The sequence below is a fragment of the Megalops cyprinoides genome, chromosome 23, assembly GCF_013368585.1.
Source record: "Megalops cyprinoides isolate fMegCyp1 chromosome 23, fMegCyp1.pri, whole genome shotgun sequence".
Classification (NCBI taxonomy): domain Eukaryota; kingdom Metazoa; phylum Chordata; class Actinopteri; order Elopiformes; family Megalopidae; genus Megalops; species Megalops cyprinoides.
The window spans coordinates 7,149,893-7,164,462 of NC_050605.1; the positions used below are offsets into that span (position 1 = coordinate 7,149,893).

At 41.5% G+C, this 14,570-nt stretch overlaps 1 protein-coding gene across 4 annotated transcripts in view; it reads right to left on the minus strand.

The window, feature by feature from the left end:
- LOC118770145 (voltage-dependent calcium channel subunit alpha-2/delta-1-like) overlaps positions 1-14,570 on the minus strand; it is a 137,153-nt gene that overhangs the window by 25,267 nt on the left and 97,316 nt on the right. For 3 of the 4 annotated variants that reach the window (XM_036517620.1, XM_036517617.1, XM_036517616.1), the window contains exons 11-19: positions 13,930-14,088; positions 13,315-13,419; positions 11,800-11,878; positions 11,395-11,444; positions 11,204-11,293; positions 10,237-10,320; positions 9,478-9,552; positions 8,569-8,643; positions 435-506 (exon numbers count right to left, since the gene is read on the minus strand). In XM_036517620.1, coding sequence (XP_036373513.1) covers positions 435-506; positions 8,569-8,643; positions 9,478-9,552; positions 10,237-10,320; positions 11,204-11,293; positions 11,395-11,444; positions 11,800-11,878; positions 13,315-13,419; positions 13,930-14,088 — 789 coding nt within the window. The remainder of the gene's footprint in view (positions 1-434; positions 507-8,568; positions 8,644-9,477; positions 9,553-10,236; positions 10,321-11,203; positions 11,294-11,394; positions 11,445-11,799; positions 11,879-13,314; positions 13,420-13,929; positions 14,089-14,570) is intronic. The other variant, XM_036517619.1, reaches the window with a different exon arrangement.

The following is a 14,570-nucleotide window of genomic DNA, read 5'->3' on the forward strand; positions in this document are numbered from 1 at the left end:
CTCCACTGAGCCTGGAACAGCCTCTTGCTAAGGGGAGAGGCCCTGATGCAATGCATAATGGCAAGGCCCACAACAATGTGTTTACAATTAAGCTCTCAGTTGTATCCTCAGGTCTTTATTATTCTTTGTGTTTTTTCTCCTCACCGCTGTTTTCGAAGGGAAACCACAGAGGTGAAGATTGTTAACAGTCGCCATGGCCGGCAACGCACCGAAGATACTTGCGCGCCATAGGCAGTACGCACGCGGACACTCCACACAGGACGAGCCAACACTTTCCAGCACTTTCTCTCTGGAGTCCTTAGGGAGGATTTTTTTGTAAACATTTACTTCCAGTGACCTTTAAATCCAAGAGAGGGGCTGCAGACGAGGTTTACGAACAGTGAATGGAAACAAACACAGCCATCAGAACCGCTGAAACGTGGCGCTCCGCGTACCTCCACTTTAATTTCATTCTCCAGCTCGGCGTCCAGGAAGTCCAGCGTGACTGGCTCCTGGAATTTAGGATTCTGTGAAGGGAAACAGGAGTTCAGACGCACTGAAGTTTGATGGAAGAGCATGATACAGAACTGGGCTGCACACTTCTACCTACAGCAGTATATGATCTACACATTTTTAAAAACCAGAAACTGGTGTAGCTGCCATCAAAACCCCTATAAACTTGTTTCTGAAACTGGCAACCTCTAAAGAGTCTTCAGACAGTTCAATTCAGATAAGAGTATGGATGGAAATACAGAACAGAATGTTTACTGTACTCATTTAAATTCATACTTTCAAATGAACCTTAAACATTTTGGGTAGTTGGTACATTTGGTAAGAGGAAAACAGTGGAACAGTGTTATCAAAAAAAAAAAAAAAAAAAAAACTAAGGTGGTGGAAAGAACATGAAATCAGTCTCAATCTCAGTTTCGTAATTAGACATTTACAAGAATTCAAAAACAAACTGCAGAGCGAGTGGGGGGGTGATCAAAACAGCTAGCTGACCTCCTGCTTTTAAACAAACATGTTTCTGTTCAAAGATTATCCAAAACCGAGCACTATCTGTCTGCTCCATTAATGGCACCATCCTGGACAGCGAGTCCAGGCCCCGAGTCTCTGACAGTAAGCTGGAGATGATTCATGAATACAGATTTGTCTGCTTTGTGTCACAGTCATATTGGACAACTGTGATAAAAAAGCAGATGACTTTCCAGTTGTGACCCCTCATTACCTAAGTGTGGCTAATTAAAAACAGCAGTGAGATAGCAGTGTCTTTTTATAGCGCAGCCATATAGCTATATATAACTATAAGAGCAATACAGTTCAATGAGAGGACTTCATTTTTTAAAGAACAAGTCGTCTCATTCATGGGACTGCCAAGGTCAACATTTTCCTTTAAGAAGACAATGAACAAATTAAATTTACACATGAATGAATGAATGAATGAATGAATGGATGGGAGAGTGAATGAGGGGGGAAAACAACTAAAACAACTAAAGAACAGAGAAGAATGAACAAGACAAAACTGAAAAAAATATATAGCAATAGGGATCTTACATGCAATGAATAATGGAAAGAAAGCAGACCAAACAGCATGCATTACAGGACAGATGTGGAGTGAAACGGGTTGGAGGAAACAGATTCGTCCCAAGCACCAGTCCATGGAAAGGGAACAAAAAAAAGAGAGAGAGAGTCAGAGACAATGAAATGGAGAGAAAAAGGCAGCACAAGAATGAAAGTAACCTCTCTTGCCCCCTAATTTTTTTTACATGAAAAAAATGACAAGAATGGCAAAACTATTGCTAAATTGAACATGAAATCAATATTTGGTCGAGGCTTGAGTGTTCTCTGAACATAATGGGAGACAGATGGTGCAACACAATTTTGTATGGCAAACACGAGGCTATCCTCAACAGCTGCCCGCCATACATTTGGCAAACGTGAAGATCGAGGCTGTGCGAAAGACGTGGCTTCGTTGCATACAGAAAGCGTCTCTTACAGGAAGCCATTTGAGCAGAGTGACACATATTGCACACTAACAAATATAAGTCAGTCATTTTCTGGAAACTGAACAAGTGCAGTTACAAAAGTAACTATACTGATCAGGAAAGAGCCTTGAACTATTTTCTGACATATTAATAGAATCAAACCACGTGAAAATAAGTGAAAATAAGTTAAGTTTCATGTTCTGCATGGTATTTTAACACTGAATTTGTGTATTTAGCAATGCACATTTAGGATGGCAAGCACCTTCATGTTTTTTAGAACTAAATCTAATATAGCTACCCATGTATAATACTAAATATCTACATATCTATACAATCTATATATACATAAGCATACATCTATATCTATACACACAAACACAAAAATACACACACACACGGGCAAGGGCAAGTTTCAGAACCCAATTCTGTCCAGCTCAGAGAATTACCTTATATTCACATCATATTTCTTGGGTACTAACGAGCCTCGTGTCGCTGACCTATTTTGTGAAATACAGCCACACAACACAGGCGATTTCAATGTTGATGTTCTGGCCATGTCTAATGGCAAGGCTTTGGCCACTCTCCGCTAAACTGGCCCTTGTTATGTCTGCTTTACTGAGGCTGTTTGCTTTGCATGACCAGTCCTCATTACTTAAAGGAAGAGTGATATTATCCCTGCCACTTTACTTCCTGTACGTTCCACCCAAGACGGTCCCACTGGACTCTCCCTCTCACTCTCAGCCCTCCAAAGTGTGCCAGCTGTCAAGACCTGCTGCCGACGGGTTCACAGGTCTGACCGGTGTCGTTTCCGTTCACCTTGTAGGCTATGGCGCGTCTTTGTAGTTGTAAAACCGCCTGTGAATTACTTGCTTGAACACATCTACCAGGTCAAAAATATCACTGCCTAGCATTCGTGACTCGCAGATTGGTGTGATTAGATCGTGTTTCACTGCTTCAGTTGGAGACAGCAGGACATTTTCTTTGATTCTCTTGGCACTCAAAGAGAGCGATACTTTCGAAATAAGGACTTCACACACTGCAAGCGTGCCTAGCCTATTTAAAGATATTTTTTGTGTCAGCCTTTTCTTTTTGAAGGCTTATTACAGCACTGTATGAAATGCAGGGGTTCAACAAGCAAACACACTGGTGACATGATGTTGACAAACAGATTGGTTGAAGAGTCTGACTGCTGAATATACAGTCAGGCAACTGTAAGCTTCTTCAGAATAGGCTCCAGAACTGAATGTTAGCTCTGCAAATGTGATTTCTATGCAACACAAATGTCATTTTTGAGGAATGAAATGGAGTTTAATCTGGTCAGGTCATCTCACAATGAAAGCAATAAATGAGAATCAAAATGTATGTAGGGTCTGTGTGACTTTGAGTATGTATAGTATCAGTCTTCTGCAGCTGGGGGCTACAGTGCTAAGCAGCAGTGCTCTCAACCCAGTGGTTTCTGGTTTGAGCCTCAGGAGGGGCAGTGCTGTTCTTGACCTGAATTACTTTAGAAAATTTCCAGCTGCACAAATGAATGTTACGAAAGCTTTGTAAATCACCCTGGATAAGGGTGTCTACTAGGGAAATTAATAATGGAACGTAAAAGGATACATAGACCTAGAGTCTCAGAAATAAGCAGCTGCAGCAAAACTAAGTCTGGTCCTGAAGTCCGATCCCCGTCACCACGTGTGCATAGACCCCAGTCCAGGATCCTCCACCTTGTGCTACTGGTCATGCGGCATAACCAAGCTGTGAAGCCAGCTGGCTTCACTGCTGAGAAGGCTCTTTTTCCCCCCTCCCTGGATGAAAGCGGGGGGGTCTGCTCTTACAGGGCCACGGAGGGCCTGTCTCATCTACTACACACAGTGAGAACTGACGGCTGACAACAAGTGCATGGTCAGGTTAAAGCCCACCCTGCCCTCCTTCATCACCTACTCACCCCATTTTGTCTCCCTCTCCTGATGTCGGACATTTTAAGAAGAAATAAACTCGCTCACACGACCTTTTTTTCTGCTTCAAACATTCCATGCAGTTCGCAATAATATCATGCGCATTTTTCCATTCACCATCATCTGTTTTACCGTTAATTCCATTTACCGTGTTGTGGCACAAGGAAATGGCTTGCAGTAAAAAGTGGAGCGGAGTTTTGCTAGAAGAAACGGTGGTATGTAAATGTGACGGTGGTATGTAAATGTGAAATTTGTTTGTTTAGTTGTGTGTATTGTATTTGAAAATGTATTATGGTTGTGCGTGTGTGAGTGTTTATGTGCAGAAATGAGTTAAAATATGTTAAGCGTGTGCGCCGTGTAATTGTTTGTTCTCTGATCTCCTGGGAAATGGTACGCACATAGGGCGGGCACCTGCTGGTTAGTGCTTCATAAAGCGCACCGGAGTGCTGGTATTCATGGTAAAGGGGAGATGCAGAGCTAACACAGTTTCGTGCATGACTTTATTCTGACTGACTGGTTTGCTTATATTTTGAGTTTTGTTGTTACTTACTTTGTTTAAATTTTCATCGTAATTATGTATCGTTTCAGTTTGCTTATTTGTTTATTTTAATAATTGATTATTGTTTTGTTCCCTCTTTTTCTACACCCTTTGGTTTAGGATATGCGGAGGAGGAAGCCACTACCTGTGTATATAAAGGGAGGGTAGTTTCATTTCAAGGGGGAGTCTCTCACAGGGGCTAGGTTCGGGTCAGGTGACTGTAAGAGGAAGAAAAGTGTTGGTCTGGTCATCTTGCGATGCCAGTACTTGGGCCAGTAGGGCCATAGGCTTGAGTTTGTCTTACTTTGTTTTTTTTGTCTTACAAGTGTAGACAAAATTATTAATTGGGATTATTAATGCTTCCCGATGGGGTGCCAGTGCAGCACGTTATGTCAGCATTGCATCAGTGTGTTTTGAGTATTACAGCTGACTGACTGAAACAACAGAAAGAAATAGAGAGAGAGAGAGGACAAAAAAAGCATCCATGCTTTTTGATCCTTGAAAGCAAGAGAGATAGGGAGAGAAAGAGAAGAAAAAGGGAGGGGTGGAGGTGCGAGAGGCAGAGCATGTGGAAGATTAAGTTTATATAGTGTAAACAGGCCATTTATCTCCAGGGGCCTTGTATAATGAACCTACCCCCCTCTCATTCTCCATCAGCTGGAGAGAACAGGCTTCCATCACACTACTTTTACAAGCGGGATATCTACAGTAGAGGTCCAAGGCCATGAAAAAGTAGCACCCGTCTTTAATAACACCCATTTCCCTGTACCGACTGAGCCTCCCAAGCCTGAGAGGACACAGTCATGGTTAGAGAAAAAAAACTATCTATGTTGCTACCTAAAGACTAGGGCTACAACAGCAGGGAAGCCATTGTGGTGGGGCGGGTCTTTCGGTTGGGTCAAATGTTGGAGCTCCTGAGAGTTTTTTTTTTTGGGGGGGGGAAGGCTGACCATGAGTTACTGGGCAGCTGTGAGGTTTGCTGCCTTCTGCTGGACCCCAAAAACCCACAGCCATACAAGGGAGAACCCATTCTGTTTCTTGAACTTGACTTCCCATGCTTTCCCTGCTAAATTTCAAAACTTTTATTCAGAAGCCAAATTTTTGGGGCTTTTGGATGAAAGATTTCACAGTTAGACTTTTCTTACAGATTGGTTCCATTATGATTATGATGATTTTTGTTAAAAGGCATGTCTGTGTCATTTTTAATCTTTGATATCAACCAAATTTCAATTAAATTTGTTACAGTGCATTTTTATGACCAAAATTGTCAACAAGTTAAACCCAACATTAAAGCAAAATTAGTACAATAGTGTTTGGTCAATAATTAACACAAGGAGCTGTTCTTGATCCACCACTACAGCATGAGGGGTCCAACTGAAGGGCCCACCCCAGGGCAGTAACACGCTGCTGTCTCTACAACGCCCCCTCACCTCATGGAAGGTTATTGCAAATTTGTTTTTAAGCCTGATCCGACGGTTGTGTATCCTTTTCTAACAAAGAGATTCAAGACTCATTTCATTGTGAGAGTGCTGACAGAACACACACACTCACACACATGCACATGCACACAGACATACACACACAGACATGCACAAAATCAACTTCGAAAGACAACAACAACAAAAAAAGACAACTGGCACCATCTCAAAATTTGTCAATAAACACTGAAAAGTTTCAAAGCAAAGTCTGGGGTGGGTGGAATTAAATATTATCAGAATTAATGAAAAACAGACATTTTGGGCTCATTCTGGAAAATTGAAAACAGATTTTGCGTGGAAAACATTGATCTTCCAGTTGTAGAATTGTGGTGTTTTTAAATTGAGTAATTTTTTTATTGACGTCAACATCTTCTGCTGTGTTCGTTTACTACGTTGTATTTACTGCAATTACTGAAATGTAAGTTTACAGCAGACCACAAGGATTTCTACGCATATTATTTCCATTACACCCCTCTACCATTATTTCACATTTATATGTCAGCAGGAGTTTAACTGTAACTTTAACGGTCTGCAGGAAAATTCAATAAGCATTTGACAATGAAACCTATAGGGAAAGTGTTTGTTTGGACAAATTAATTACACGCTGTACCAAGTAGACAGCTTTTTCAAGCTTCATTTATAACCATTTGGCATGCTGAACCAAGTACTTTCTGAGTGATCATTTTTAAAACCTTGAGTATGCCAATATGAATGTTTCTGTCAACCGGAAAAGCACTACTTTTGCAAACTGTCAGAATCAGATTCACTTCAAGAAAGACCTTTCAAATGGTATTACAGCACTTTCGAATAAACCAAGCCACAGGTTTAATTGACCCAGTCTGTTGGGGGTATGAATGTTTCTGTCATATTTGCCTGGATTTAAATATTCTTTACTAAATGGTCAGAGGTGTTGGGGTGGGGTGGAAGCTAGAGGGCCTTTCTGCATTTTTACCAGAGGGTGCGTTTCTGCTGTAACACTCGCCAGATGTAATCGTCTGGCCTATACTCTTTACAGAGGGCGTGGTAAAGGTTCCACTTTGCAAATTCACCTTCTGTGTGTCTTACGATAAGGCTTTCGTTCGATAATTTCAATTTCTTGTCTTTTGGCACCTTCTTCATTTCCTTCCAGGCACTTCAGCACTGCATGAGACCAACAGACAAGCCGCAGTATGCATAACTGGAAGGCAGGCTCTCTAGGCACACGTCTTCATTAGAGGAAGTGAGCAAGATTTGTGGGTCGATTCCGTTTTCGTATTGGTTGGGACGCAGAGGTCCCAGAGGTCCGTTTTAATTCTGAGAAATATGGCTCACAAATCCAATTGCTCATACAACTAAGAAGCTTCGGAGTGATGCTGTTTCTTGTCATACATTACAAAGACATGACTTCATTAGAAATTTTAAGGAAGTTGATTCAAATATTTCATAACATTGTTCATGATTCTAACATTTTAACACTGCCCTTTTAATACCCTTCAGACACTTCTGAACCTGACTATGTACATGAATGCATATATATGTTTGAAGGTTGAAGGTCTGAAGGTCCCTAAACTTGGAGACCATAATGGACCAAATGACCACAAAGGGTATATTTTAATAAATTTTTACATGGCATGTCGACACAGTCATGGAACACATCCACTCCATCGTGTTTAACCCAAAAAAAAGAAAAGATACTGCCTCACAAGGGTAACCCTTTCCGTTGATTGAGTTTTAAAATATCTAAATGGGCTGCCCTATAGCTCATTAATGTTAAATATTGAGGAGAAAAGAACACGGGAGGGGATTTCTTGATATTGTCAAAGCATATCAAACGTCTCTTTTGACCATGTTTTGGCAGCGAGATGGCGGAGCCAACTCATGCAGCACCACTCCGGTGCCACGCTAAAGAGATGCACAGCAACGTTTCATGGCTGCACGCGTGTTGTTTGGAAACTTAAACGCTGGCTCTCCGCCATGTCAAATGCATTCTGTCTATTTTATATACATGTGTGTGTGTATATATATATATATATATATATATACATATACACACATACATACATCTCATATGGTTGACGTTATATGCTACATATAGAACACATAGTACAAAAAAAGCAGTAGAACTCCTGCCTGAAAGCACTATTGAAATCTGATTTAAATTTATAACAGAGACGCTGATGGCTGAATTCAAAGCCCAGATCTCCATACGGAAGGTCAAAGGTCTGCAAAAGCAGTGGTAAGCAAACCTTTAATCCCCTCTTACTCGTTATATGGTGGGTGACTTACGCAAGTTGCATCCAGCTGTGGCTACTTAGCAGGAAAACAAAAGCAATTGAGATACAACAGAGTGAAAACACATGCTATGCTATGCATCCTCTCCTCTCTGGTGACAAGTTAGGAAAAGTGAGGGGGAAGAGGATCATTTAGTCACTGATTGTCGGACCATAATATTTCGACACAAAAGCCACAGGCACGTCATAACAGAAGAACAACCGGAAGAAGAGAGCTGCAGCTGGCCAACCAAAACACTGATCTGGCGCGGCCTCGCAATCAGGGAAAATTCAGACAGCTCTAACTCATGGCTGAAGTATGTTCACCGTGTTCACTGTGGCAACAACCAAGAAAAGTGAGTGGTGATGGAGAGGCGAGAAGATGGACTGTACCTTTGGTTGAAGGTTGGGGTGGAGGAGCACATAGCCATTGGGATCGATGGCGAAATAGTATCCATTGGGGCCAAACTTTCGGGGGGGAGGAAGAAAAGAGTCAGTGAGAGTGATGGTTAATGCCTGCCTGAAGGGGACCACCAGGTTCTAGGTCGCTGGCAGAGTCGTGACGGACTTGGCCCTTCTCGGAACATGCTAAAACGCATTACCTAATTACACTCCGGAGGAGAGATTTAGAATAATACAAAGAGTTCTATGACACTGTTTTCTCATCTGGAAACAGTTGTGCGGGCAAAGTGCAGATCACAATCACTTACTGTATGGACCAAAAATAAATACATACAGATGCTTTGATAATTGGCGAGGCAGAACATTTAGGCCTTATTTCCTGTTTAAATCCTTAGCTTGAGAGAATGATGGAGTTGTAGGAAAACATAGCTTAAACATATTGTACTGCCACATCCAATTCAATAAAAATTACACAAAATAACTGCTGAGAAAATTTGGTGACCAACACACAGCTGATGCTTGGGAAAATGAAGGTTTTGTTGGTAAAACGACCAGCTGGGTGAGGAGTGTGGGTTATTGTGTTTTGAATTTTATCTTCTGTGGTTTATTGGAAGGGCATCACATTGCCTTATGGTGCAAAAAGTGGGTTACTTAAGTTAATTGGAAATGCGGCTTATCAGACTGCCCAAAAGGGCTTTATGTTTATGTATGAATAATGTTAATGTTATAATGTGTTCTGCTGTATATGGAGATAAATTGCAGTTTCACCACACAGTGAAAACATTTCATTTACATCACGTTGGTTATGGTGTGATAAATTGCAGTTTGCCCACACTGTGGAAACATTTCATTTACTTTACATTTGCTAAGCCACAAGCATCTGTTTGATGAGGCTCTTACTGTGAACCGTGGCGTTAGCCTCTTAATGTCGTCCAGGGACACGTCAACGGCCATTACTCCCAGTATCAACTGGTTCTGGTGTCAAAGGAAAAGAGAAAGAACAAAATGAATACAAATAAAAACTGCAAAAAAAGAGTGGAATTATCTAGGAGAATTGGTATTATCTAGAATGGTATAATTAGCAAGTGACTGACCTGAAAAAATGCATGGATACTCACTACACACTACAGGTGTTTTCATGTAAGGAACTGAGTAACGAGATTTCTGTAATTCCATTTCATAAAACGCTACGCAAGATCGCAGTTTCGTTTTGGTGTCATTTCCAAAATGAGTCAGCATCCCTTTGTGTTAATGGAATCTCTTCAAACAGGATAAAAACGACAGCAGTGCTTTGGGCCGTTTTTCTGTTTGAGCCCCTGCTTATTTCATTGTCACGGTGACTCACTGATGTCTTCCATTTCTCTGCGTGTTTTTAATTCAAATTAGTTTGAAAAATATAAATCCCCTTTTATAATCACTTATAATCCCCAGTCACCTGATAAGGAATATTTGGATTGTATTACAAAAGATTTTTTTTTTTTTCCTTCAACAACATTATTAGTTTAGGGGGGAGCTGGAATTGAAAGATGAGTCAGAAAATCTTTACACTTGCTTAAATATGTCACTGAAAGCTAAAGTCACAGCACTTTGTGATTAGATTGAAGCAGCTCCTGTTACATTTTGGAGGTTTATTTAGGAAGTTCATTTTTCCAATGGTACCTTTTTTGGTTTTCCATCTTTCTCATCTATTGAGACGGTCTTGTTGAAAACTGGCAGTGTCCCCGTAATAACAAGGCCAAGCTCCTGGAGTCCAAATGAATCACAAACACATGAAAGACACAGCACCACATATAAGCACTGTTAAGATGCACAATCATTCATACATCCCTGAACTACACATTTGTGTCCATTTTAAGCCAGCTTTAAATGAATTTTATGTTGTATTTTGTTGAATTTTATACTTTATTTTTGAATTTTATGTTGTATTTTAGTATAGAGTAACTTGATAATATAAAGAATAATTAATAGCTCCTAATAATGAGGAACAAAGCTGAAAATAGCACACAATCAAATTTCCTTAAACACAGCACAAACTGATAAAAAAGCACACTCAGTCATGGGTGCCATGTGTTGCTGGTGTAATATCTGCTCAGTTTCCAGTAAGGAGAAGCAATAACAAGCAGCAGGTCAACAGCCTGCTGTCCACAGATAGCCACAGTAAGGAGCGTTTTCTTCCTCTTTCTGGAAAATGGCTCAAAATAACTCACAATCAAGAATTATCCAACAAAACTGACATCTTATTTTGGTAACAGCAAGAAAATGGTAACAAATTATAAAGTCATAAAAAGGACATGAGACTCCGTTTACTGACGACAACCCAAGACAAACACCTTCGTTAAGCCAAATGAAACTGAGCCAGTGTCATAATTGGCACTTTCACCCTAACTTTCACTTTCACCAGTAAGCTCCAACTGTCAAACCACTGCCAGCTTACTGAAACAAATCAACCTTAAAACAAAAACTTTATGCAAAGCATCCCTCTATTGTCATGGTGCAAAGTGAAGTGAAGTCATCTTATGAGTTATCTGCCTCTGTGTGACTTTGGCTTTGCGTGGATGCATTACTATATTTATATTATATATTTAATAAGCGGTGCGTGCAACGCGTGCAAGGTGGTGTCACATACCAGGGCGTCCAGGTAGACATTTGTCCACTGGACCTGCTTTGCCTTTTTGTCTGCCAGCACCATAGGTCTTCCAAGAACATCCAGGTACTCCTGCAGAGTAAACCACATCAATCACTTGTCTAAAACATCTGTGGCAAGGAGGGTGTGCCAGAGCACATGAATACAAATCTTTTGCATGGACGCATCACCACCTGTGTGTTGATCCTAATGGCTCCAATGGATGGAATCTCGTAATAGTAACCTGGAAGAGAAACAATGGGTATGTTTTGATGGACTTTCACATTAACGCTGCATTCAGACATGAAAGAATGCTAACACCTTGAGGTTTACAGTGCTGATTATAATCAATGGATCACAACCTTCAACATCACCTATAATACTGAACTACAATACTGAAAGGTACACATGAACCAGAAAGCCCAACTGCTACCAGAAGTATGGTGAAAAATGATATTTCCCCGGATGTTATGTAAATACGGATTATTCTGCAGATCACACAGATCACAGTTTGCATAAGAATCCAGCAGGTGACCTTAACATGGCAAAGCAAATCATCTGCATCTCATTCTAATACTAACGCATATGAAAACCTATACCTTTGTTGGTGCAGGCCATCCACTGTATTGGTCCCTTGTCATAGTTGTGCTGACCGACGGAGAAAGTGAAGATGCGGACCTGGAGAAAGAGACCGTAATAATAAAATAACATATTAGCAATACAAACTATCTAATTAATTGTATTGATTGTTTTACTTTATCAAGGCACAGTGGCAGAATCACAACACCGAAGAACAGAAAATAAAGCAAGAAAATGAACTCCTTGGGAAACCTGTGAAAGGCATGTGATGTACATAATGTAAACAATACAAATGACGACTCTGAAAACATACAAAATACAGGTGCAGTTAACAAGGCTTTTCAGGGCATCTGGATCCTCATTTAACTTCAAAAGTACACAAAACTCCCTCCCCAAAACACAGGCATGTCCCATTCTGAGATAAAACTTCTGTTCCTCTGTGACAGCCAGGCAGTAACGCATCTGCCAGCGGGACCCCCCCAGCCCCCGCCCGGGGAGGGGAACGGCCAGATGTCACGGCATTGATGTGACTGCGCCCGGCACCAAGGAACAGGAAGCGCGGCCCCCGCGCGGACGCGCCGCCTGTAGAACAGAAACCTTCCCGCTAATTGGAGCCGGTGTGCGCGAGTGAAGTGTGCAGGGGCGCGATGGCAGGGCTTTTTAATGAGAGGCGCGCCGCGCACCCCAAACAGCATGCGTGGGTATCAAAACAGACCACACAAACAGCAGGTGCGGCGTTACTCAACATCTCATTATGCTCCGGGTACAGACGGGGGATGCAAAGGGGAGACACAGTGCAAAACAAGTGAAGGACATGAATCACAGTCAGGTGCTGAGAGACCGCCGAGTACAAAGAGACCCCTCCTCAGAAGAATTTGCTGATTAGACAACTCTAAAGATGACTAAACTTTAAGTTCCTGACTAACATGAATAAGGAGGTCTATCCGGATCTGCAGACAGGTGATTTCTGCTGGCACCATTACTCTTCTGAAAGGCAGAACTTTCAGCTTTAAAGTCATTGCAGACAGATTGTCATTGGTGTATCTGGTGAGCGAGTGTCTTCTCTAACACTATCCTTCTCTGTCTATTGCAAGTGTGTGTGTGTACACGAGTGAGTGTGTGTGAATGTGAATATTTATGGTGCATCCAACATGATTCAGATTTCCCTTGTTTAGGTTTGTCCATAGTGCTTTAGATATGGCAAATGATTCCTAGATATTCCACCAGGTTCAGAAATTGATGACTTGGATCAGTCTCAGTACTAAATGCTTATTAACAAACAAACACAATCTTGAATTTTATTCCACCTCACCAGTTCTAATGTAGGAAAGCCTGAACATTTAACTGATATTCAATTTCCTGCCTGAAAGTATGACTGAATGCAACTCGCAGCAGTGAGTAATTATTGACACAGAAACAAACAGTGTGTCATACAGCATTTGAGGGTAGGAACAGGGTTCAATCATTTGAATCATTCAATCATCCGATCATCTGTTCAAAATGTATATCTCTGCTTTATTAAACTGCCGTCTCACCGTCTTGTGGGGGTTGTACTTCTCAAAAATCTCCTGGGCCCTCTCCTCCCCTCCATCGGTAAACAGCATGATAATCTTGTTGCAATTGGCACGGGTCACATTGTCCTGGAACAAATGTAGACAGACGCAGTGAACAAGGGCACCATTTCATTGCAGAAAGGCCTCTCTGTAAACATTTTATTGTGCGTTTGATCAAACATGCAGTTTAAACCATATAATTAGTGTGTGCAAATCAGGAAAAAATCTAACTGGTGGAACAGCAAACGACTCAAGCAACGTGAGGTTTTCAGCCAGTAGATGGCGATATTTAACAGCACTGCGACAGGCTTGGCATTTGAGATGTAGTTGCTACAGAAGATAACCTACTTGGTTGTCTGTATGATTATCATTATTCATGCCCATCCATCTCCCACTCTTTCCTACATGAAGGCTTTTGACTTGCATCTCAATGCATATACTCTGTCATGTGTGAACTTTGACCACCCCCGTCCCTCCCCATGACTCTGAGCCTGTAGAGAAAGACTAATGAACCGGGTCTAAATGGAAGCCAGTGAATGGAGAACGTCCCCCTTCCCCCAATGTCTCCCGGCACCGTCCTGCCAATATGGTACTCACATACATAAGCTGCTCGAAGGCAAACTCAAAGCCCTTTTTGTAGTTGGTGATTCCCTTGGCCGAGATGTTCTGGACGCCATCCTTCAGGATCTTCTTGTTGCGGACGTTGGCCTGCACAAGGTGCTTGAAGCAGGCCGCTTTGTTCACGTTTACATTGAACTGAAACACGGAGAAGTCACATGACTGGTACCAAACCAGCTGAGATGCACTGGAATCCTACCCATACAGTGACAATGGAAAGCCTCATAGGGATTTTATATATTAACAGCGTTGAACATATTACAAGTGCAAATGCATGTTTCGAATGAAGCAAAGCTGGATCTTATTCACAGAAACAACTGGAGCCAAATAGATTTGTTGCCCCGCTGCATGTAGGAGTCTTTTCACTGAGTTAATACCCATTCAAGCAGAGTGAGTGAAAAGGCCTATTAAAACTTGACTGACATCTGACCGAACTAAGCCAAGAGCCACCCAGCATTTTAGAATGATGTTTCTGAACAGCTTTACACTGCACACACACTATCATTTTTCCATGCTTTTCATGAGAGTGACATACAAGGACAAACTGCTAGACTCTAAAACATCTTTTATGCATTCCCTACATGGTATGTCTTGGTATAAACTGCCTCAAACTATTTTAC